General features: G+C 41.4%; 1 protein-coding gene across 1 annotated transcript in view; it reads left to right on the forward strand.

The window, feature by feature from the left end:
* LOC145354663 (voltage-dependent calcium channel gamma-3 subunit-like) overlaps positions 1 to 26,726 on the forward strand; it is a 46,698-nt gene that overhangs the window by 12,001 nt on the left and 7,971 nt on the right. Inside the window, exon 2 of the mRNA XM_080206095.1 lies at positions 19,023 to 19,106. Coding sequence (XP_080062221.1) covers positions 19,023 to 19,106 — 84 coding nt within the window. The remainder of the gene's footprint in view (positions 1 to 19,022; positions 19,107 to 26,726) is intronic.

The following is a 26,726-nucleotide window of genomic DNA, read 5'->3' on the forward strand; positions in this document are numbered from 1 at the left end:
TCCAAAAGGCAATGAGATAATTAGTCATAATCCACAAGGGACAATAGGATTCTCTCTGTGTTAGAGACAAGAGGTTATATAGCTTTAGGTTAAATAGCAGTTATATACCCATCCCTGACTCTGAGTCCGGTCCCTGGTGAGAATCACTGTAATTATTCCCCAGTATCTCTTCCAGTTTGTGCATTGCTATAGTTCAAAATAGAATGTCATAGAGCAATCTACCTATTAGATGGCCCAACTCATTCTGCTTCATTCCAATCCCCCATTGACTCACTTGATACCAAGAATGAGACCCGGTAAAGAGGCAACCTCCAGGAACTATCACAGCCAGTACAGAGATTGAACCCACACAATTCGCATCACTCGTACTACACACAAGTTATTTGGCAACTGGGCTAAGTAATCCCAACTGAAAGGCAACTGGCAAAGGAATTGGAGTGGAGGAAGAATTTGGAGTTCTTGTCTTTACATTCTGTAAAAAGGAGACATTTTGTCAAACACCTCTGCAAGAAATAACATGATTGAACGCAATAAAATTACTTAAAGTTAAATGCAGTCGGAATTGTAACACTTCCATTCCAATGTCATTGCCAATGAGGTGAGCAGAACACAGCAGCTGTTGATATTACTGTAAAAACAAGTTGTATCAAGTTAGTTCACATGGATCCATTTGTGACCCCTGTCATTTTTTATCTTGGGTGAGTTTATAAAGCAGCTTTGCATGTGGTCTACTTATTTGATTGTTTTAAAACAAAGTATTCCATTTGTTATGTGTCACAAAAAATGTTGTTGATTAAAGTACATGATGTGGGTATGCCGGCGTTGGACTGGTGTAAACACAGTAAAAAGTCTGACAACACCAGGTTTTAGTCCAACCTATTTATTTGATAATATGCTCGCAAGCTTTCGGGTTAGCCCCTTCGTCAGGTGACGAAGGGTCACCTGACGAAGGGGCTAACCCGAAAGCTTGCGAGTATATTATCAAATAAATAGGTTGGACTAAAACCTGGTGTTGTCAGACTTTTTACTGTGATTAAAGTACAGCCAGTGCATTTGCTACAGAAACAATAATACTTACCAAAAGCTATTGCAGCAGTCTGTAAAAGAAGAACTGATGCATCCTCATGTACAGATCCATCCCATGGCGGAACTCTGCTTCACCTCAATATCCCATTGACCCACTCTCGACAATGGATGTGTGTTACACACAGTAAAATATCAACACAAGTTCAACTCTTTCAGGAGCACAATCCTCAATTGGCCTTTCCCTCTTTTAGATAGTCTGGGACATACATTCTTTACTCATCACAAGGTATTCTATTCACATTTCTACATCAACATTGATAAATCTCTTGGTTATCCTTTCTTCCCATGGTTTACAGGCTTTCAAAACCTGCACTCAGTGTCGTCTAAAATCTACTTCCTGGTTTATCTTGCCTTTCATTCTTTCCAAATATGATGCTACATTTATGATGGGCTGTGACCTTTCAGTTTGCTTTCCTAATTAGCCATGGGCCAAGAAAGCAATGGCCACAACGAACAGGAAGTCATTATTATAACAAGTATTCCAAATCCTGTAAATCTGAAATAAAAACAGCTGGAAACATGCAGCATATCAAGCAGCATTTGTGGAGAGAAAATTAACATTTCAAGTTGGTAACTCTTCATTAGAACCAGTTTCCCTCTTAACAGATACTGCCAGCCCTGCTATTTTTTTTTAATTTCCTACGTTGCGTCTACATTGGGTTGTTACTGCAAATCAGATACCATGAGGTGATGGTACAAGGACTCACATCACAAGAATCCCTAATCACGGATCAAAGACCCTAAGGCAGTGTTACTACGACTCATATTACTGGGTCCAGAGACTGTGAATCGGAGATTGAGTTTATTGCTTGTATAAACAAGTTATTTGGCTGTCATTTGGTACAATGTAAGGACTCTTGCCACTAATAGCAATGTTGTGGTCTAAAGTCCTACTTCAGATGTTTGGAAAAACCTGCAAACCTCTCAACTTTCAGTGAGTTTGAGTAAGAAAGGTAAAGGACCAGAGGAATGTTCTTTGATGGATTGACTGCTCTTTAAGCATCCCTGACTTTTATATTCTATTCTGAAAACAAAAATCAACGTATATGGTTCAGAATATTGAACCAATCGCAAATCCTCACCACCCCATTTTTGCCAGCAAGTGCTCCCCCTCTGTCTGGTACCAGAAGCCCATAACTGAGTGAACAGAGTCTTTCAGATCTTATTTCTTGGTGACCAGTTGGTGTATTGGAAGATCTGGATCTCCATCTGCCCGTTGGCCATAGACAAGAACTGTTATTGAATGTTCCATTGCAGTTGGCAAAAGAGATTACTTTAATGGAAGTCACAAAGTTAGTCAACTAAATTTGCCACTGAAATTGGTCGATTAATGTAATCATTATTGAATGGTTAGTATCATCACTGTCAGCTGGTGAGTCTCACACTCTGGGTGCTGAATATGGCCTGAGGTTTTATTAAATGACTTCAGTTCCTCTCCAGTAAAACAAAACCAGGTCATGGATCACTGAGACCCTGACTCGCCGCAAAGACACTGCACACGGTCACTTCTTTAGTGAAAACATTTTTGTTTAAAGGAGCAGACCATCCAATAAAGACAAATCTGTTAGCCTTTCCCCCAAGAAGCAATTAATTTAAAAACATGTCATACTTTTCCACATGGATTGCTGTGACATTTTGGGTTTATTTTGATGGGAAGCCCATGCTGATACAATGTTAGGAGGGGAGACAAGATATGTGGGTTTTATTCAGTCTGGGGTTTGGTCTCATTGGCAAAGCCAGTATTTATTGCCCATCGTTGTAAGTAGGTGGTGATGCAACAGAATGGCTTGTTAGACAACTTCAGAGGGCAATTAGGAGTCAGCCACAATGGTTTGGAACCAGAGTCACATAAACGCACAGACTGGTAAAGCTTGGATCAGGGAACAATGATTAGAAGGTACCAAGTATAGGTTTTGAAAGCCAGGAAGGAAGGAAAGTCTGTTTGAATTGCTGGTCAGCTTCATCAATTACCCAAACATAATAGCACAGTAACAAGGCATGGGATTGTGAGAGACTGCTCAATATCTATGCTGAAAGTATACCAATTCTCAATCCTCAAGGAAAAGATCTGAACTATGGTCAGGATGAAAATGATCCCCCACCAACCAAGATGGTGTTCCTAATCCAAGCAGGTTAGGTTGCATTAACCGCAGCAAAACACCAATTAGCCACAGTAAAAGTTATCTGAATTTATGATATAGATATTGTTTATTGTTCTTAAATCCAAATATATTTCTATCCAGCACTCACTTCCACAAAAATTGCTGCTGTTTAGTTAATGAATTATCTGTAAACTCACACACACAAATTCAGCTTCTGAACTGATCTGACAAGCAGCACTTGTTTTATCTAAGGATCATTAAACCATTATTAGGGAAAGAGACCCAGTTTTAAGAATAGTTAAAACCAGGAATAGTAGTAAAATTCTCACACAGTCAGTGCTACAACATTCAGTCATTAAAACGTTGAATATTTTCAGCACAGGAGGAAGCCATTTGGCCCATCACTTCTGTGTTTACCCATAAAACAGCAAGCCAGCCTAATCATAGAATCAATCCCTACAGTACAGGAAGAGGCCATTCGGCCTATTGAGTCTGTACAGACTACAATCCCACCCAAGCCCTAGTCTCATAACCCCATACATTTACCTGTTACTCCTCCTGACACTAGGATCAATTTAGCAAGGCCTAACCCACACACCTTTGGACTGTGGGAGGAAACCAAGGCACACAGAGGAAATCCGCATAGACATGAGGAGAAAGTGCCACCTCCGCGCAGACAGTGACCCGACGCTGGTCCATGCAGCTTCAATCATTAGCAATCTGAGATAGCACACAGCATGTTGGTGAGGCTGCTCTGCTCTAAAATTATTCATAAGCTTCTTTGATTATTTCAAATTGTTTCTCATCAATATTCAAAGGTGGCCACCTTTTCGATTATCTTCTTGAGGAGTATGTACTGCTTGTCATTGTAGCCCTTCACAACCAGATACATTCCATAGATTGTACTTTGTAGGTCATAGTTCAAGCCAGCTAGCTCTGCTGCATATGCATTATTATTGAGAGAATCTTTCAGCAGTTTAAAATACAAATAGGCCATATTACAATGTAATGGATCCACATAAGCAAATGGGCTGAAAAACTCAAAATTCATGCACGTTCTTCGCAGAAAGAATCTGTCGTCTTGTTTGAACCACACTTTGGGTGGCATGGTGGCACAGTGGTTAGCACTGCTGCTTCACAGCTCCAGGGACCTGGGTTCAATTCCTGGCTTGGGTCATGTCTGTGTGGAGTTTGCACATTCTCCCCGTGTCTGTGTGGGTTTCCTCTGGGTGCTCTGTTTTCCTACCACAATCCAAAGATGTGCAGATTAGGTTGATTGGCCATGCTAAAAATTGCCCTTAGTGTCCTGAGATGCATAGGTTAGAGGGATTAGTGGATAAATATGTAGGGATACGATAGGGCCTGGGTGGGATTGTGGTCGGTGCAGACTCGATGGGCCAAATGGCCTCTTTCTATAGTGTAGGGCTTCTATGATTCTTCTACAAGACTGGAATTGAACCCAGGCCCCTAGCATTGTAAGGCAGCAGTGCTAACCACTATGCCATGGTGCTACCCATTAATCCCACTTTTCAACTCTTGGTCAACTCATGTTATATGGTGATGTTATATCCAACTCATGTTATAGGCTATGAGACTTCAAACACATCTAGTTACTTTTTAAGTGTAATGAGGAAATCTGTCCCTTTCTGGCAGTGAGTTCCAGATTTCTATGATCCCATGGGTGAAACAATTTCTCTGCAACTTTTCTTTAACTGTTCTCCAAATGATTACAGCCTCACCCCATTACTGACCTGTTAACCAAATTAGGTCCTTCATAACCATTCCAGTTTTATACATCTCAACTAAATCTTCCCTCAGCTTCCTATGTTTTGAAGAAGGCATCCCCAGCCTATCCAATCTTTCCTCATCGCTAAAATTCTCCATTCCTAGCAACAACCTCATAAATCTCTGTACTTTTGTTAATGCGATTACATCCTTCCAAGCAACAGTATGCGGTTCTCTGGCTACAATTTGACTGGTTCTAACAGTTCAAATATAACCACTCTGTTCTTATACTATATGTCTCAGCCATGAAAATGATTTTTACTCTATACATCTCAAATATGGCACAGGAGGCCATTTGGCCCTCCCCGAGTCTATAAAGCAACCCCATTCCCCCACTCTATCCCCGTATCCCTGGAAGTTTATTTTCTTCAAGAGTCTGTCCAGTTTCCTTTAGAAGTCATTGATTGTTTCTGCTTCCACACCCTCATAGGCAGTGAGTTGCAAGTCATTACTGCTCACTTTCTAAAATTCACATTCCCTTTGCATCTCTAATGCAAAATTATAAACCTATATCCCCATGTATTGTATCATCAGCTAATGGGAACAGATTTTCCTTGTCTACCTTATACAAAACTGTCATTATCTTGCACCTCTATCAAATCCCCCCTCATTTTCCTTTACTCCAAGGAGAACAATCACAACTTCTCCACCTAATCTTGTAGCTAAAATCACTCAAGTTTTCGATAAATCTCCACTGCACTCTCTCAAGGCCCCCTGTGCCCTGTATGCCTTTTTAACCAATTTATCTGCCTGTTCTGCTACCTTTAGGCTTCTGTGAGTAACTGTATATTCCCTTGATGGTTTGTCCTCACCAAATGCGTTATGTCTTGCTTCTTTGAAAGACATCCATGTGTCATTTTTTTGCCTGCTTAATGTTGACATCTGCCTACAGTCTGCAGCTTTTTACTGCACTGTCAACAATTTGGCCAACTTCCGTGTTTATCTATTGATTCCCCTTCATTTAAATCTAAGTCATTCCCTTGCACAGCAAGGGGGGAATCAGCCCTAAGCCCTGCAGAACCCCATTGGAAATTGCCTTCCAGTGGCAAAAATGCCATCAACAATTACCCTTTGATTCTTGCCATTCAGCAAATGTTGGATCCAACTTGCCACTTACCCTTGTATCCCATGTGTCTTCAATTAAGTCTGCCTTGAGGATCCTTATCAAAAGTCTTGCTGAAATACATACATACACATCAAGTGCAATACCCTTATTGACAGTCCTTGCTCCACCCTCAAAATATTCAATCATGTTAATCAGACACAAGCTTTCCTAAACAAATCCATGTTGATTTGCTCTTGATTAATCTCTACCTTTATAACTGATGACACTGTATTTCAGAGGTTTCTCCAATAGAGCAGCACAGTGGTTAGCACTGCTGCCTCACAGTGCCAGGACTCCAGTTTGATTTCTGACTTGGGTCACTATCTGTGTGGAGTCTGCTTGTTCTCCCCATCTCTGCATGGGTTTCCTCTGGGAGCTCCGATTTCATCCCACAGTCTAAAGGACGTGCTGGCCGGGGGAATTAGCCATGCTGAATTCTCCCTCAGTGTACCAAACAGGCACCGGAGTATGGCGACTAGGGGATTTTCACAGTAACTTCATTGCAGTGTTAATCTAAGCCTATTTGTGACACTAATAAATAATTTTTAAAATTTGCCCGCCACCAATGCTAGGCTGACAGGACTGTAGTTACTCAATTCTGTTCCTTCCTCCTCCATTAAACAATGTCCAGCAGTAACAATCCTCTAGTCCCCTGGCATCATGCTTATAGCCAGACGTAATTGAAAATGATAATCAGATCCTTCACTATTCCTTCCTTTGCTTCTCTTAGCCTAGATATATTTCAGCTGGTCTGGTGATTTATTAAGCACGTTATATTTACTCCCTCACTAAGTTTATCCCATCCAATTCTTTAAAAAATTCAGTCAGGGGATGCAGATGTCACTGGCTGGGCCAATATTTATTGCCCATCCCTAATTTCATAAGAACATAAGAACATAAGAAGTAGGAGCATTTCCCTTCAAGTGCCATTTCAAAATATATTTTTAAGAGTTAACAGATTCCTTCGCTGAAGATCCCAGATTTTTTTTATGACAATTGTTTCATGGTTTTCAATTAGACCTTTAATTCCAGATTTTTATCAAATTCAAATTTCAGCATCTGCCATGGTGGGATTCGAACGTACAGCATTACCCTGGGTAATATCACTATTACTAGTCTAGTCACAATACCACTATACCATCTGCTCCCCAATTTCACATTCCTATTTCTTAACTACAATGTCTGCTTCATTATCTGCTTTTGTGAAACAGATGAAAAGTAGATGAACCCCAGTGGAGGTTGGAGAGACATTGTGGTGCATTATCTCATAGTTGTTTTATTAAATTCTGCTCAATAACTTGGAACTAATACTTCTAACAAAGTGTAATAAATCAGAATTGAGTTGCAGGATGTTATTTATCCTATACAGTGAGGAAACACTCATCTAAGTTGTCAGTGAAGCTCAGTTGGATTACAATTGAAGACGTTGATTAGATTACAACGTTGAATCTCATTCCTTATATTAAACATTTCCTGTAAATTTACAGCATGCTTTCTCTATAGCCTTGCAATTTATGTTCTATTGTGTCAAATAGTTGAAAGTTGAGATGAATATGATCTTAAGTTTAATATTGGGAATCGTATGTAGAATCCAAATTGGAAAGAAAATGGAAAGGAACTTCTCATGTGAAAATGAAAAATAACCCTTGAAACTCAAAAAGTAACCCTTGAGAAGATCCTAAGAAAAACCTTTGAAAAGAACAAATGTTTTGACCCTTGCTTCTGAATCTATGCTCGGGTTTCTATTCCCCCTACCAAGTTAGTTTAAATACTCCCCAACATCATGATCAGACCTCCCCACCATAGCATTGATCCCTACCTTGTTGAGGTCCAATTTGTTCAGCTACCGCCTCCATGAGAACCGGAATCTAAAGTGTTCCTGCTGTATCATTTTGCTAGTCACACATTCAGCTGCACTGTCCAGAGAAGGTTACCAAAATATGAAAAATGATCCACATTTTCTAGGATCTTGTAGTTGATCTTGATTGACACAGTGAAAAAGTTTTCCAGGTGTTCAGTGGAAGGCCCAATTTGTCATATTCTTTGGAGAAGATGTTGACAATGATCTGGCGCTCAGTTCCTGAATGAACACACACATGAACACACAAATGTCATCTGCAGACTGGTGCTCTATGACGGAGGTTGGAATGGTTTTGGTTTTGAATTGAAGGTGGACTAGGTTGAACAGTTTACTGTCTGTTCTGTAGATAATCTCCAGGTCTTTGGGTATTTTGTTGGAGGTGATGTGCAATGTTACGGTAAAGAAAATGGAAAAGAGGATTAGTGCTATGACACGGACTTGTTTGACCCCAGTTTTCACTAAGGTAGGATCTGTGGCGGTTCCACTGATGAGGAATGTGGCTTGCATGTCACTGTGGAGCATGATTATAGAATGAGATGCACTCAGGGGATTTCTATACCACCTGCATAGTCCTCCTTGAGTGTCCTGTCCTCTTATAAAGAGTCAACACTGGGCCATATATGAACAGATGAATTAGGAGCAGTAGTAGGCCATTCAGCCCCTCAAGTCTACTCTGCCATTCAATACAATCATGACTGATCTGATTGCAACCATAATTCCACATCCACCTACTCCCAATAACCTTTCACCCCCTTGCTTATCAAGAATCCATCCAGTTCTGCGGTAAAGATATTCAAAGACTCTGCTTCCATCACCTTTTGAAGAACAGAATTTCTAAGACTCACAATCCACCAACAGAAAAACATTCTCCTCACCTCTATTTTAAATGGGTGACCCTCAATTTTTAAATTCTCCCACACAAGGAAACATCCTCTCAACATCCACTCTGTCAAGACCTCTCAGGATCTTAAAGGTTTCAATCAAATCTCCTCTTACTGTTCTAAATTCCAGTGGATACCAGCCTGGAATGTCCAACCTTTCCGCCTAAGACTCTCCCATTCCAGGTATTATCCAGTAAACCTTCTCTGAATTATGTATTTACATATTTTCTTAAATAAGGAAACCAATATTGGATACAGTGCTCCATATGTCATCTTACCAATGTCCTGTATAACTAAAGCATAACCTTCCTACTTTTGTATTCAATTCTCTTTGCAATAGATGATAACATTCTAGTGGCTTTCCTAATTGCTTGCAGTACCTGCATAACCTTTAGCAATTCGTGCACTAGGACATCCAGATCCCCCTGCATCTGAGTTCTGCAACCTCTCACCATTTAGAGATGTTTATTTTTTATTCTTCCTGTTAAAATGGACAATTTCACATTTGTCCACATTTTACTCCATTCGCCAGATCTTTGCCCACCCACTTAACCTATTTATATCCCTTTGTCGTCTCCTTCACCAAAAACCCCCAACCTTGACAGTGGCTGGGATTCTCTGGTCCCACTGCAGTGAATGGAGTTTTGGCTAAGCATCAAATTTTGCATTCTTTTTGCCCGCAGGGCCGGTACAGACTAGATTGGAGAAACCCACCCTTACGTCCTCTTCACAACTTATTTTTCTATTTATCTTTGTGTCATCAACAAATTTAGCAGCCAAAATGTTGGTGCCTTCATCCGAGTCATTGATATAAATTGTAAAAGGTTGAGGTCCCAGCATTGATTGATCCCTGTGATGCTTCCTGTTAGCTAGCCAATCTTCTATCCATACCAATGTTACCTCCTACACAGTCAGCTTTTATTTTCTGCAATAACCTTTGATGTGGCACCTTTTTTATTTAATTCATTCAGGGGATGTGGACACCGCTGGCTGGGCCAGCATTTATTGCCCATCCCTATTTGCCTTTCAACTGAGTGATTTCCTAGGCCATTTCAGAGAGCATTTTAAGAATCAACCACATTGCTGTGGGTCTGCAGTTACATGTGGGCCAGACCAGGCAAGAATGGAAGATTTCCTTCACATTAGTGAACCAGATGGGTTTTTACGGCAATCGCTAATGGTTCCATGGTCATCATTAAACTTTTAATTTCAGGAATTTTTTTTGTTGAATTCAAATTTCATCATTGGCTTTGTTGGGATTCAATCCCAGGTTTACAGAGCTTTAACCTACATCTCTGGATTATTCATCCAGTGACATTACCACTATGCCACTGCCTCCCGCTAAATACCTTCAGCATATCTAAGTACAGTACATCCACCGGTTCCTCTTTATCTAACAGCACATGTTACTTTTTCAGAGAACTCCAATAAGTTGCTTAAACATGATGTCCCTCTCATGAAAGTATGATGACTCTGCCTAATTATCCTGAATTTCTCTCAGTGCCCTGCTATAACATCCTAAATAACGGCATCGAACATTTTCCCCATGACAGACGTTAAGCTAACTAGCCTGTAGTTTCCTGTATTCTGTCTCTCTGGCTTTTTAAATAAAGATGTTACATTTGCTGTTTTCCAATCTAATGGAACCTTCCCTGAATCTAGGGAATATTGTAAAATTATAACCAATGCATCAACTATCTCATCAGTCACTTCTTTTAAGACTGTAGGATGAAATCTATCAGGACTCGGAGACTTGTCAGCCTGCAGATACAACAATTTGCATTCAGCCATCTGATACACTCGGTCAGTGCTAGGATACTCCATCCTGTTATACACATTATCATTGCTGGCACAGTCAGTTTGACCTTAGACACTGCACAGAAAATTATAAAGCACTGTATAGAGAATAAAAGTTGATTCTAGTACATTAACAGGAAATAGTGGCTAGATAGACATATTAAACTATAGATAAATGGATAGAGCGAGGCTAAAAGAGACAACTGTGCAGGAAGCAGAGACTGATAGATTTAAGTCTATCTTGTTGATTTTTTGGAATCAGAAAGCAGCTAGCAGAAAAAGAGAATAAAGTAATAATGGATCAAATGATGGAGAGAAGGACAAAATATAATCCAAAGCAACAGTCTCTTGGGAGGCAGTATCTGAAAAGTGGCAGAGGGAGGAATTGACAACTGGGTTTATATTTGTCAACCAAAATCTAACAAACAGTATCAAATATTCAGCCTTCAAAAAGATACTTCAAACTACAGCCATGAAAGAAAATTTCTTCATCCTTGTTTTACTCATTCATTAATTTATAATGTGGATGCTGGGTGACACTTGGAGTTTTCGAGACTGAGACTAATTGATTTTTGTCAGGTAAAGAAAGATGGAGTAAATATGTGTAAATAGAATTAGCGATCAGTCATGAGGAGCTGAATGGTCTACACCTGTTCCTAAAGTACCTGTGTTCTGGTTAATGATTTTCAGCTGGTTTCTAATCTTCACAACAGTGTTCATTTAGATTTTTCTTCTTGCTAAATATTACGGACAAGTGACGTTAGAGACTGATCTATCTGAGAATTGCACTAGCAGAGAGGGGCATTAAACAGGAATGTGACCGGGCCTATATTATATGAGACCTAGCTTGTTGCATAAATTGCTGGAACCTTTGAGCAAATAAATGTGCTAACCTCACTCAATAGATGTAAACGGTTCTATTCTGTTATCCAGTGGGATGCTCCAGGCCAACATAATCATCTCTTTAAAAGCTTAAGAGTATGTGGCCCAACTAGTAGTACTTTTGACTCTAAGTCTCCGAGTTTAGTTACCACGATGAGGAGATGCCGGCATTGGACTGGGATAAGCACAGTAAGAGGTCTCACAACGCCAGGTTAAAGTCCAACAAGTTTATCTGGTAGCATAAGTTTTTGGAGTGTCGTTCCTCGTCACTCAGTTGAAGAGGGAACGACACTCCGAAAGCTTGTACTACCAGATAAATCTGTTGGACTTTAATCTGGTGTTGTGAGGCTTCTTACTTTAGTTACCATTCCAGGGCTTGAGCACAAGATTCAAGGCTGACACTCCAATACAGTACTGAGGAGTGTCATCCATGCTTTCTTTTGGATGACACATTAAACTGATGCTCCATTTTCCTGCTTGGATGAATGTAAAAAAATCCCATGACAGTATTTTGAAGAGAAGGAGAATTATCCCTAGTGTCCTGGCTAATACTTATCCCTCATTCAACATCACAAAGAAATAGGTTATCTGGTCATTAACACACTGCTGTTTGTGGGAATTTACTTTGCGCTAATTAGCTGTCATGATTCCTACATTACAGCATCGTCCGCACTTTAAAATGTACTTTACTGGCTGTAAAGTGCTTTGAGTTTCTAATGGTCATGAAAAGCGCTTATATACATAAAAGTATTTTTCTTTCATTCACTATTGGAGCCATAGAAAGGTTATGACAGAAAGCAGCCATTCATCCCATTGTGTCTATGCCAGCCAAAAAAAAGGGAAACTAGTCGCTCATTTTAATCCCACTTTTAGCACCTGGTCCATAGCCTTACCACTTACGGAACTTCAGGCATAGGTCCAGGTATCTTTTAAATAAGTCGAACTCTAGCATCAACCACCAATTCAGACAGTAAATTCCAGATGCCTATCATCCTCTGGGTGAAAACGCTTTGCTCATGTCACCTCTAAATCTTCTACCAATTGGTAACTGACCTTTCAGCGAGAGAAAACAGATCTTTCCTATCTACCCTATCTAAGGCCCTCATAATTTTGTACACCACAATTAAGTCATTCCTCGGCCTCTAAGAGAAATAACCCTCACCTATCCAATCTTTTCTCATAGCTGTAAATTTCAAGCCTTGGCAAGATTTTGTAAATTTTCTCTGCACTCTCTTAAGATAATTTGTGACCTTCATGTAATGTAGCAACCAGGCCATTCAAAAATATTCCAACTATGGTCTAACCAGCATTTTATATCATTCCAGGATTATGTCTCTGCTTTTGAAAAAAAAACATTCTTGAGATGTGGGTGTAGCTGGCTAGTTCAGCATTTACTGTCCATCCCTAATTGCTCTTGAGAAGGTGGTGGTGATCTGCCTTCTCTGCTGTGAGACATATTGTGTAGATATACCCATGTGCTTTTAGGGAGTGAGTTCCATGATTTTGGCCCTGCCACAGTGAAAGAAAGGTGATATATTTTTACATCAGAACGGTGGTGGTTTGTATTCAATATCTCATCCAATAAAGGAAAACTTTCCAAATGCTTTATTTGCCACCTTAGCCACCACTCCTGCCATCTCCAGGGACCTGTGGAATGCATTCCAAAGTCCATCACTTCCTCAACCCCTTTCAATACTCCTCCTTTTATTGAGTTTTTTCTTGCTTTGTTTACCCTCCCCAAATGTATTACCTCACACTTCTGAATTGAATTCCATTTGCCACTTCCCCGCCCACTCAGCCAAACAAAATTTTCATGAGTCAGGAGTTGACAGCTAGCGTCTTCACTATCAACAATCTTTATGCAAACTGCAAACTTCCCAATCATCTAAATTATTTGTACAACAAATAGCAAGGGCCCAAACACTGAGCCCTGTGGAACAACACTGGAAAGTGCTTTACATTCACAAAAACATCCCATCAATCATTATTACCCTTTGTTTCCTGTCACTGAGCTCAATTTGGATCCAACATGGCTAATCTACCTAGCCTACACAAAGGGGCAATTTAGCATGGCCAGTCCACATAACCTGCACATCTTTGGGCTGTGGAAGGAAACCAGAGCACCTGGGGGAAACCCACACAGACACAGGGAGAATGTGTAAACTCCACACAGTCAAGAACCCAAGGCTCAAACCCTGGTTCAGGCAGCAGTGCTAACCACTGTGCCATCATGCTGCCCAGTAGTAAGTTAGTAAAATGCGATCTTCTCCTATCAAAACCATACTGACAATTCCTAATCAATTCGTGCCTTTTTAAGTAACAGTTTATCCTGACTCTCAAAATTGATTCCAATAATTTGCCCACTACTGAAGGACTATGATTTTCTGGCCTACCCTTGAACTCTTAAAATATTGGTACAGTGTTTGCAAACCTCCAATCCTCTGGTGCCTCACCTGTATTTAGTAAGGATTGAAAAATTATCCTCAGGACATCAGCTATGTTCTCTCTGGCTTCCTTTAACAGCCTGGCATACAACCAATCTGGCCTGGTGATTTATGCACATCAAGGATGTTAGTCTCTCAGGAAGCTTGGAGAATTTTCCCTATTGTGGTGCTGTAAGCAAGTTTAAGTCAAACTCCCTTCATTTTTTTCAAATGAAGCACTATTATTCAGTGATGATGTAAAGCAAGAGGCTGACACAAAAAATAGACTCCAACCATCTGACATCAGAGGACAAATTGCATTCACAGATTGATGTCATCTGCACTGAATAGGCGTGTGAAATAACCCTCCTCACATTCATATATTGAACAGAAAACATTACAAATCCTAGCAATTAATCAAAGAAAATTTTGCTCAGGACTAAAATACTTGGTAAAGATATTAAAAGGAAAGTGAGTTAATAGGGCTTAATATCAAAAAGGGCTTGAAGGAAAAAGGCCAGGTGAGTTTGTTTGAAAAAAAACAAGGAAAAAAAATTTTTTCAAAACTACTACAGCAAGAAACAAGGAAAAAAATTTTTTCCCCATAAAAAATTACAGTGAATAATGGAGGGGCATGTGATGTGTGGTTTCTGTATGATGTGGGAACTGGCGGACCCCAGGGTCCTTCCCAGTGACCATGTCTGCAGTAAGTGCAGGTTGCTGGAGGAGCTCCAGCTCAAGGTGGATGAGCTGGCCTCTGAGCTACAGACACTGAGGCTCATCAGGGGGAGAGAGGGTGCCCCTAGACTGGCTAAATCTAAGGGTCAGGGACAAAAGGGGGCTGCTGGGAGGAGGAGGAAGGGGGGTGAGGAGCGGAGGCCTCAGCCTCTTAATCTGCATAACAGGTTTGAGGTTCTTGCTTCCAGTCTGGAAGAGGACGAGGCAGGTGAGGTTGGTGAGCAAACTGCACACGGTACAGTGATGCAGCAGGACATAGGCAAAGAGAAGGGGAAAAGGAACGTAGTAGTGATTGGGGATAGTGGGGTGAAGGGTATTGACACTGTCCTTTGTCACAATGACAAAGTGCACAGAAGGGTGTGTTGTCTGCCTGGTGCTTGGGTACAGGATGTCGCAGCTGGGCTGCAGAGGAACCTGGAGTGGGAGGGTGAGAACCCGGTCGTTGTAGTGCCGGCGACGTAGGCAAAGTGCGGACTGAGGATCTGGGGAGGGAGTATGAGAAGCTGGGAATGGAATTAAAAAGTAGAACCGACAAGGTGGTCGTCTCTGGGCTACTGCCTGAACTGAGTGCAGACGGGCGTAGGGTTGACAGGATAAAGGAAGTGAATGGGTGGCTCAGGGATTGGTGTGGGAGGAATGGGTTTGAATTTATGGGGCATTGGCACCAGTATTGGGGTAGGTGGGACTTGTTCGGGCGGGATGGGGTTGGTCTGAATCGTGCTGGGACCAGAGTGTTGGCGAATCGAGTAAAGAGGACTGTAGACAGGGCTTTAAACTAATTAGGGGGGGGGGGGGGGGAGGGTGCGAGGGTAGGTGACGCTACGAGGTCTAAAGTTAAGGATAGGGTACAGGTAAGGGAAGAGGCCGAGGATGTCCCAATTGGTGGCGTTACGGCAAATAGGGTCCAGGTGAAGGCTGGGATGAAAGCGTTTTATCTGAATGCACGAAGCATTCGGAATAAAGTGGATGAGCTGGTGGCGCAGATCGACACAAATGGATACGATCTGGTGGCCATTACAGAGACGTGGCTGCAAGGTGACAGGGACTGGGAGCTGAATGTACAGGGCTATCAAGTGTTTAGGAAGGATAGGCAGGAGGAAAGAGGGGGTGGCGTAGCTCTGCTGATTAAGGATAGTATCAAGGTGGTAGCAAGGGATGATATCGGAGCCAAAGAGCAGAACGTGGAATCGTTGTGGGTGGAGATTAGGAACAGCAAAGGGAGGAAGACGCTGGTGGGTGTCGTCTATAGGCCCCCGAATAATGATCTGGAGGTGGGGCGGGCTGTTAACACGCAAATAAGTGCGGCGTGCAGGAATGGGACGGCAGTAGTTATGGGAGATTTTAATCTGCATATTGATTGGTCGACCCATGTTGGACGAGGTGGGCTCGAGGAGGAGTTCTTGGAATGCTGCCGGGATAATTTCCTTGAACAGTGTGTGTTGGAGCCGACGAGGGAGAGAGCTATCTTGGATCTGGTGCTATGTAATGAGGCGGGTAGAATTAGGGACCTTGCGGTGAAGGATCCTCTTGGAGAGAGTGATCATTGTATGGTGGAGTTTCTGGTGCAGATGGAGGAGGAGAAAGTGGGTTCCCGGACACGCGTCCTTTGTTTGAATAGAGGGGAGTATGGTAGGATGAGAGAAGAATTGGCAAATGTGGACTGGGGGAGTGCGTTGGAAGGTAGGTCTGCTGAGGAGCAGTGGAGGATCTTTAAGGAGATCTTTCTTGGTGCTCAGCAGAAATTTATTCCGATGGTTAAAAAGGACAGTAGGAAGAGAGGTAATAAGCCGTGGATAACGAAGGAGGTGAAGGAAAGTGTTAAATTAAAAGCGGAGGAATTTAGAGTAGCTAAGAGCAGTGGGCGAGAAGAGGATTGGGAAAGGTTTAAATGTCAACAAAGATTGACAAAGAAGTTGATAAAGGAGGGTAGGAGAAGCTATGAGGCTGGGCTAGCACTTAATATAAAAAAGGATAGCAAGAGTTTTTATAAATATATAAAAAGGAAGAGGCTGGCTAGGGTGAACGTTGGTCCTTTACAGGATGAGAAAGGGGAGCTAGTGGTAGGGGATGGGGATATGGCTAAGGTCTTGAATAACTTTTTTGTTTCTGTCTTCACGGAGGAGGACGTGAATAATTTGCCGGGTGTTAGAGATGGAAAGGTGGTAGGAATGGAGGGTCTTAATGACATTACTGTTACTAGAGAGGTGGTGCTCGACAGACTGGAGGGGCTGATTGTGGACAAGTCCCCAGGACCGGATGGAATGCATCCGAGGGTTCTGAAAGAAATGGCGGAGGTTATAGTGGATGCCTTGGTGGTTATTTTCCAGACGTCGCTGGATTCCGGGGAAGTGCCGGAAGATTGGAAAACGGCTAATGTTACGCCGTTGTTTAAGAAGGGTGCCAGGCAAAAGGCGGGGAATTATAGGCCGGTTAGTTTAACGTCTGTGGTAGGTAAAATGTTAGAATCCGTCATTAAGGAGGAAATTGCGAGGCATCTTGAAGGGAATTGCTTGATAGGGCGGACGCAACACGGTTTCATTAAAGGGAAGTCGTGTCTGACAAATTTACTGGAGTTCTATGAGGATGTGTCTAGGGCAGTGGATAGAGGAGAACCGGTGGATGTGGTCTTTCTGGATTTTCAGAAGGCGTTTGACAAGGTACCTCACAAGAGGTTATTGCAGAAGGTCAGGGGACATGGAGTTGGGGGTAGGGTGTTAGCGTGGATAGAGGATTGGTTGTCAAATAGGAGGCAGAGAGTGGGGGTCAATGGGTGCTATTCGGATTGGCGGTTGGTGACTAGTGGGGTGCCCCAGGGGTCGGTGCTGGGGCCTCAGCTATTTACCATTTATATAGATGATCTGGAGGAGGGAACCGAGTGCAGGGTGTCGAAATTTGCTGATGACACCAAGATTGGGGGAAAGGCAAATTGTGCGGAGGGTGTGGAGAGTCTGCAGAAGGATCTAGATAGGCTGGGCGAATGGGCCAGGAAATGGCAAATGGAATTTAATGTTGGCAAGTGTGAGGTGGTCCACTTTGGTAGGAAGAATGGTAGGAAGGACTATTACTTACGTGGCGAAAAACTGCAGCAGGCGACGGTGCAGAGGGACCTCGGGGTCCTTGTGCATGAGTCGCAAAAACCCAGCTTGCAGGTGCAGCAGGTGGTCAGGAAGGCGAATGGGATGCTGGCCTTCATAGCGAGGGGGATTGAATATAAAAGTAGGGAGGTCTTGCTGCAGCTGTATAGGGCATTGGTGAGGCCGCAGCTGGAGTACTGTGTGCAGTTTTGGGCGCCGCACCTGCGCAAGGATATTTTGGCCCTGGAGGGAGTGCAGAGGAGGTTTACTAGGCTGATACCGGAGTTGAGGGGATTGAGCTATGAGGAGAGGCTGAATAAACTGGGCTTGTACTCGTTAGAGTTTAGAAGAATGAGGGGAGATCTCATTGAGACGTATAAGATGATGAATGGGATGGATAGGATAGAGGTGGAGAGACTCTTCCCGCTCAAAAAAGACAATAGGACTAGGGGGCACAGCCTCAAGATAAAGGGGGGGTGGTTTAGAACGGAGTTGAGGAGGAACTTCTTCACTCAAAGGGTGGTGAATCTCTGGAATTCTCTGCCCGTTGAAGTGGTGGAGGCTGCCTCGCTAAATATTTTTAAGAAGCGGGTTGATGGGTTCTTGATAAGAGAGGGGATTAAGGGTTATGGGGAGAGGGCGGGAATGTGGAACTGAGCCACTTCAGATCAGCCATGATCTTATTGAATGGCGGGGCAGGCTCGAAGGGCTAGATGGCCTACTCCTGCTCCTATTTCTTATGTTCTTATGTTCTTAAATTAACTCAAAGTGTGCAAAGGTATCCATTAAATAAAGGGATGAGAATGAAAAGGAGGAGGAATGGGAATTGGGAGAAGAAAAGGGTGAGAGGAGAAAAATAAGATAATGGAGGATAAGAATGGAGAGACAGAGAGAGAATTGGGAGAGGACAGAGGAAGATCATGAAGGAAGAAAATAGTGAGAGAGGAAAATAGGAAGAAAGTGGAGAGAGAAAGAGAATGGAGAATGATTGCAACCAGGACCAACAAAGATTCAGGATTTCATGCTGAAATGATGATTGCATTGCTTTCAGCTCCAGATGCATTTTTGAAAGAAGCCTCTGGCACTAATGGATCAGTGATGAGCAGTGAAGAAATTCTCTATGAAGTTGAGTACTGGATGTGAAAAGCGATTTCAGACTACAATTTAATTTCACTTAATTTTCTTCCATGTTGATGTATTTTGATCTCTTTCCTTTTGAAAAAAAATCTTGTGTGTCTATTTTTATACGTATTTAAGTGCTGGATTCTAAAATGTGTGTTCCAAACAGGTACCTTCAAAGGAATCTGCAAAATAATTGATCATTTTCCAGAGGATGCTGACTATGAGCAGGACACTGCGGAATATTTGCTGCGTAAGTTTCCAGAGAGAGACAGAGAGAGAGAAAGCGCTTCAATCAGGTTGAATGGTTTTGTTTCATTGTGTAGGGCATTTATGAACTCAAGATACAAATAATCTCTCTGAGTTACTTATAAACCCAACTAATTTGTTTAACATATTTTTTAAGATAAAGTCCAATAAAGGAAGTTATGAGCAAAAGCTATTCATCTCACTGCTCAAACAACCCAACTTACCCAAACTACTTTTAGCACCCCAAATGTTTTAAGATCCATTAACGTGCTTTTTAGTTTATTCCAAATATTTAGCAACCTTTAGATTAAGAAGTATGTTACTTTTTTGTTGTTACTTTTGTCTTAAATAAATAAATCCACTAGTCTGGCCCGTGTTGAAGTAACATTCTAGCTGCACCTTGAATTACATGTTTAATATTTTTGCATACTCAAATATTCTTCACCATGGGCTATAGAGCAGCAGCTTCTCTAACCTTATATTTAATTCCCATTACATTTGGAATTGGTTTTCTCTATGTCTGTAGAATCATAAAGGTTTACAGCATAGAAAGAGGCCACTGAGACATAATGTCATTGCTGTCCATTGACCACGGCAATTAAAAACAAATCCCATGACTCCACTCTTTCCCTATAGCTCTGAATCATCTTCTCTTCAAATGATTATCTATCCTTTTCTTAAATTCAATTACTTCTACCTCAACTATTTCCCCTGCAGTAACCCAGAGCAGAAAGCAATTTCTTCCAACCACTGTCCTTATTTTGAATTTAATCTGCATCGTTTCTATGGTTCAATGTCCTGTCTCATAATAGGGTCTTCAAAACTCTGTATTCTACCTCAATTACAAATTTAGCATAATCTCTTTGCTCTGGTACTCTATGCCTATACTTATGAACTACAAAATGCTTTAAAACTGCATTTTCAATTAATTATATATTCAAACCAATAAGTCCAAATTCTATTGAATTCATGTTCCCAATTCCTTGCTCTTTCTTGCAGAAGGTATCACTGCACATTTCTTGGCAATAATTACCTCTGTCAACACATTCTGCTAACCTCCTAAGTCTCTTAGAGTCTTTTGTAGCCCCTGTAAAACTCCCTACTTTTGTGTTAACAGAACATTACGCATTCTCTCTGCATAAATCCAAATGATCTATTTGTATTTGAAAGAGTAAGAACAAGCATGTGATCAGATAAAGAGACAAAGTAATACCGAGTGATAAGGAGGACAAAAGTTGACCCACCATTGAGCCACTTCCTTCTCCAATCTGAGCAACACCAATTTATCAAACATCCTAAAATGCTTCAAAGGAGCATTATAAAACAAAGTATAGCCCCAAACCATATGAGGAAATATTATGACAGATAACCAAAAGGTTGGTTTTAATTCTAATCCTTAGTTCCTGGATTGTATGGGAAAACTTAAGAATCAGCCAGAATAGATTTAGACTTCTTTCCAAATATAATAAAACTCCATATGATACATGGTTCAGTTGGATTTTCAGAAAGCTGTTAGCAAAGTTCCACGTGAAGGACTTATAATTAAACTAAAACTTTTGGGACTGATTACATTGGTTAGTTAATGAAAACAGGGCATCAAGAGAATACTGGCAAGGTAAAGAATCAGATTAAGAGGAAGTTATTAGATAGAGTTCTACAGGGGTCAATGCTTGAATCTTTATTGCTGCTTCTTTATGTAAATGATCTACACACTTAAACCAAATATAATGCTAAATTTGAAGGTTGCATTAAAACAGCGTTAGCAGTAAAGAATGCAACTGATGATTTCAGAAGGATTTGAATCAATTGTGCAATTAAATGGCAATTGGAAGTATGACACATTATGTGAAAAATATGAAGTGAGTAGAACAGGATCAGCGTAAAGAGACTGTGGTCCAAAAGAAACAGCCAAGGGGGTAAGGTTTTGATTGTATTTGTTTCAGGCATAGGGTTGAGATTTGTGATTAGCCTGTGCCCAGTCCCACTGAAGCATGCAAAGTTTATGTTGTCTGCTCATTTGAATGAATTGAATATGTAACCCAAGACCAGATACAAAGCAGGTCCAATACAATGCACATTGAAAGTGTTCTTGTGTAAGGCTCTTATAGAAAGGATTTGTTGGTAGCCTTTATTTCAGAATTTTAGTCAAAGGAATGCTGTGATAGTGGCATATGGATTTGATGATGGAAAATTATGGAGCAACAGTGTTGAGATGATGAGACCTTAAGAGAAACGGAGTTCCTCAGCCCATCTGGAGTGAAGGTTTGAGTCCACATGATAGAAAGGTTTATGAAGGACTTAGCAGACCACGATGAACTTGGAAACCACTTAATTGAGTGTGAAAGCATTTCCCCAGTGTGAAATCATTGCTTCAGGATGGCAATGCTTTGCGTCTTGTGGCTGCTGAGCTCTCTTGCATTGTCAGGTGCTAGAGATGAGTCATGAGCCATGTGCGCTGAGGGAATCCCCATGTCTCCAAGTAGCTAGTCTCTGGTTTGTCATTGTGGCACAAAGTTGGTGAGAACAGCAGACTATCTCAGGATGAAGGCATCATGGCTGCTGGCAGGATAACAGGTGTCATTTTCAGGGCATGGTCACCCATGGTGATGGAATGGTCACCCTTACGCTTCCCACCTCTCTCATTTACACGTGGGAACCAGCGTCACGTGTTATAGTCAATGGCTCCTTCTACTGTAGTAACATGCCCACTCCAACTGCTTCTGTCTGAGAAGACAGGAGACAAAGAAAGTCACACAGAGTGTCTGTCACCTCCCAATGCAGTGATGAGCAACAAACTGGGAAACACAGGTATTGTTGTTTTCTTCCACCTGGAAGGATCCGCTTCTGTAAAAGTTGAGGATAGTGGAGATATTGATGGCAGTTGACAGCATTGTCCCCATCCTGCTGAGCAGCTCTAGGCTGTGTTGAAGGAAGTGGCACAATTCAGTGACCATCACGCTGGTGAATCTGTGGCCGTGCACTCAGCTTCTGGCTGAGCTGGAGCTTGGGGAGATGCTTCCTGCAAACTCTTGGTGGATAGGGTTTTCTGTGGAGACCACTCCTTCTGTGAAGAGATTTCCATCTTTGCAGCCTGTGCTCCATTGCCCTGTTCACGATGCAACCCAAGAGGGGCAGAAACTATCCCCCCATAACTCTACCCGGCTGTGCGTTCACGGAGCAGAAAATGTGTCTGACCTCCCTGTCAGAATGCAGCGACATTCCCTTCAAAGTCCAAAACATCACCACCGAAACACCTCCAAGAACACATCTCAGTATTTCCCAAGACTTTGTAAGGGCAGAAGTCAAACATACTGGCAAACTGGGTGACTGACTGTTTAAATAATGCTATTCCACTGACCAGCCGAATGCACATTCGGCTGGAAATGTTTAGGTCACAATAACTGGACCTACACAGTCAAAATTGGCAGGATGTTCTCAACACATTTTGTGAGGCTATTTGATGTCACAAACTGCTGAGTCTGAAAGCTTCAGGTACATATACACACACTAGTGTTCTTACCAGCAGGCTGTGCTGTGCAGGCCCTGCCAGAAGCAGGGAACCCCCATTTTCAACACCTCTGGCTTCTCCAGCACTGAAACTGAATTTTTGACCTCAATTTCTAAACAATGAAGTAAAGGAATCTGTAGAAAATGAATTAGATAAGTGCAAGAACAACATTTGTTTAAGGGGTTTGTGTCTATGTTACAAAGAAATTGGGAGTTGAAAAGAAAGTAAATAAATCCCATTAGTTATATGAAACCATAATAAGCCTACCATATGTACTGTTTTGGGGTATATTCAAAGCAGAAATTGATACGTTCTTGGAATCTAAGCAATTAAGGGATATTGGGGTTAATTTGGGAAAATGCAATTTAGATAGAAGGTAAACCTTGACTTTACTGAATAGCAGACCAGGTTCAAAGATCTGAAAGGTCTCCTGCTCAGATTTCACATGTTCTATGTTCTTATTATACCTTAATCCAGTTTATTGCATATTATAGATTAAAAGTATTGAATTTTTCCTGCACTAAAGAATCTTTTAATAATACATTTCAGTTCAGATATTTGATATGACCCTCATTCCTTCAAAGTTTTCCTTTTAAAAGTCATAAGCCTTGAAATTATATGAAAATTACTGTAAAAAAAAGCTTCACGGGTTTTCACCACAATTCGTTAGCTGCTGCTTTAAGAGAGGCAGTGATTGATCTGTTTATTTCAAATTCCTATGGCAATCTTCATATCGTGTCACTTCAAGGCCATATATTCTTGTTCTGGTGCTGATTGACAGACCAGCTTAAGATTGATCATACTGTGCTCACTGGTCCCCAGAGATTTCATTCCCTCTAAATTATGGATGTTGTCTTTTCTATTTCTTCTGTGTGTTCTTAAATGAAACCATCCATAATCAGGGGTCTGGTTGGGGGTCAGTCTTCATCAGCTCAGTGCCTCTACCTCTTCCTTGAGTCCATGTCCAGCATCATGTCTTTGATTTGATTTATTTTTGTCACATTTATTTGTCAGTGAAAAGTATTGTTTCTTGCACGCTATACAGACAGGGCATACCATTCATTGAGAAGGAAACGAGACAGTGTAGAATGTAGTGTCACAGTCACAGCTAGGGTATAGAGAAAGATCAACTTAGTGTGAGGGAAGTCCATTCAAAAGGTAGCAGGGAAGAAGCTGTTCTTGAGTTGGTTGGTACATGACTTCAGACTTTTGTATCTTTTTCCCAGCGGTAGAAGAGAGAATGTCCAAGTGCGTGAGGTCCTTAATTATGCTGGCTGCTTTGCCAAGGCAGCGGCAAGTGTAGACAGAGTCCATGGATGGGAGGTTAGTTTGCGTGATGGATTGGACTACATTCATGATCTTTTGTAGTTTATTGCAGTCTTGGGCAGAGCAGAAACCATACCAAGCTGTGATACAACCAGAAAGGATGTTTTCTATGGATGAGTGAAAGGCTTCTCAAGCTTAGGATTGACAAGATTGAAAACACCTTTGTTGGACATTGGAACAAACATCTCAACTTATTCACCTGACTTTATCACTCAACCAACTGATCAGTCTGAGTTGAATAACAACAGCAAATGTTTACTGCCTAACACTAAGCCAAGCTTCAAATACCATACCTGGTTCCCCAACAAGACTTCCAATTTTTACTTCTACATTACCCCTCCCTTACAGCCTAAAGCCTTATCTGTGCCACTTTCCCCTACAGGATCAATTACTCCAATGTTCCTCACTCCAATCTCCCAAGATCCACTCTACGTAAACCACAACTTGTTTAGAGTTCCACTGCTTGCATTCCATCCCACACAAATCCAACTTTCCATCCCCTCCAACCAATTTCCAATATATTTGATTCAAAGTCTTTGTGCTCGCCTTAAAAAAAAACTCTTAATTGTTTTGTTTCTCTCGACCCAGCAACTTCCTGAAGCCCTGTGTGACATCCTTTGCCCTCAGTTTTAGCCTTTTCTGTCTCTCTGCTAAGCTTCAGTGCTGAACCTTCAGCCAATCTTCCCATACTCAGGTATACTCTCCCTTAATTAATTAGCTAGTTCTATCTCTCTTTTCCAAAGCCTCCTCAGAATCTTCTACTTTGGCCATATTTTTGCTCATTTCCTCTAAGTATTTTTTCAATGTAGACCATCCAGTGGTGTCTTTCCTGCAACTGAATTTGACAATCATGGGTTCAATCCCCACTCCAGGACCCAAGTGTGTGATCTAAGCTGACATTTTAGTGCAGTACTGAGAGGGCATGGTATTATAAGTGGTGCAATCTTTAGATGGAATGTTAAGCTGAGGCCCCATTTGCTTTCTCAAGTGGATGTAAATGATCCTATAGTGCTACTGTATGAAGATCAAGGCATTCACCCTCAATGAACAGCGCCATAACAGATTAACTTAATTCTTATTTATGGGATCTTGCTGTGCAAAAATGACAGCCACACTTTTGCCTAAAAAACTGTGACTATACTTCAAAAACTAATTAATTATCTATACAACACTTGCAACCAATCCAAGGAAGTGAATAATTCTACAGAATTGGAAGATCTTCCTTTCTCTTTGAGCAGTGGAAAATATTTTGGTATGTTTTATTGTGCTAAAGTTGAGTATTTTCAATTTAAGATTGATAGATTGTTGGAATCTAAGGGAATCAGGGATTGGATGGGAAAGTACAGTTGAGATCAAGGATCTGTTGTGATCCAATTGAATGGTTGAGCAGGCTCAAGGTGTTGTATAGCCGACTTCTCTTAGTATTTCTTTTGTTCTTATTAAAGCAAGTTTTCCTGATTGTGCAAGTTGTTTTCAGTTGGATCCTTGACATATTTTGTAATTTTTATTTGATTCTGATATCTCATTTCTATGAGTGTAGCAAAGAGCAAGAACACAGTAAGTTTTTTTTAGACAAGATTTTAAATTGATTGCATTAGGGATTGGATTGGTGAGGTCAGAAGTGCCAGGGAGGTGGGATTGGGTTGGGATAGAGTGCAAGAAACAATGAAAATGTAATTTAAATGGAATGGAGCTTGGAAGGTTAGTTGGGGTAGTTGAGCCTGTAAAAAAAGCAATGTAGATGAGGGTTTTTAAGATCAAAAGGACAAGGAAGGTGAGAAATGTGAAGGTGAAAATAAATGGTCTTGGAGGGGAACTGACTGACTGAAATCAGCCATTATAACATTATTTTCTGATTGCCCCTTTTTTATCTTCTCAAATGGTTTGCTGTCCTCATTTTTATTCTGCCAGTGTCTGTAATAGACTCCTAACAGTAACTCTGTGCACACACTTGTTAACCCAAACCATACCACTTAATTGCATGTTAATTTCTCCAATCATGTATGAATATCTGAGTAGCTATATTCTGTAGGGAGTGCAGAAGACCAGAGAATCTGTACTAGTATTGTAGACCAGCCTCTGGCCCACACTCCCTTCAAACACAGCACCACACTGAGTATAAGAACATAAGAAATAGGAGCAGGAGTAGGCCATCTAGCCCTTCGAGCCTGCCCCGCCATTCAATAAGATCATGGCTGATCTGTTGTGGCTCAGTTCCACTTTCCCGCCCTCTCCCCATAACCCTTAATCCCCTCTCTTATCAAGAACCCATCAACCCGCTTCTTAAAAATATTTAGCGAGGCAGCCTCCACCACTTCAACAGGCAGAGAATTCCAGAGATTCACCACCCTTTGAGTGAAGAAGTTCCTCCTCAACTCCGTTCTAAACCGCCTCCCCTTTATCTTGAGGCTGTGCCCCCTAGTCCTACTGTCTTTTTTGAGCGGGAAGAGTCTCTCCACCTCTATCCTATCCATCCCATTCATCATCTTATACGTCTCAATGAGATCTCCCCTCATTCTTCTAAACTCTAACGAGTACAAGCCTAGTTTATTCGGGTCAGCTTATTCCTTTATGTTATTGGTGAGACATCAAATCAACTTCCAAAGAATTGTAAACAAAGTTGGCTGTCGTTCCTGCTATGAAACTCATTATAAAATAAATGTGGTATTAGAACAATTTCCACCGTCACACAACTTTAATTGTGTTTGACCACAAACTTGTATTTGTCACACAGTCTGTCCGCATTAATTATAGTGTGCAGGCCATGGCACTTTTTATTCAGACTTCTCA

The sequence above is a fragment of the Carcharhinus amblyrhynchos genome, chromosome 18, assembly GCF_965287045.1.
Source record: "Carcharhinus amblyrhynchos chromosome 18, sCarAmb.v2.hapA, whole genome shotgun sequence".
Taxonomy (NCBI): Eukaryota; Metazoa; Chordata; class Chondrichthyes; order Carcharhiniformes; family Carcharhinidae; genus Carcharhinus; species Carcharhinus amblyrhynchos.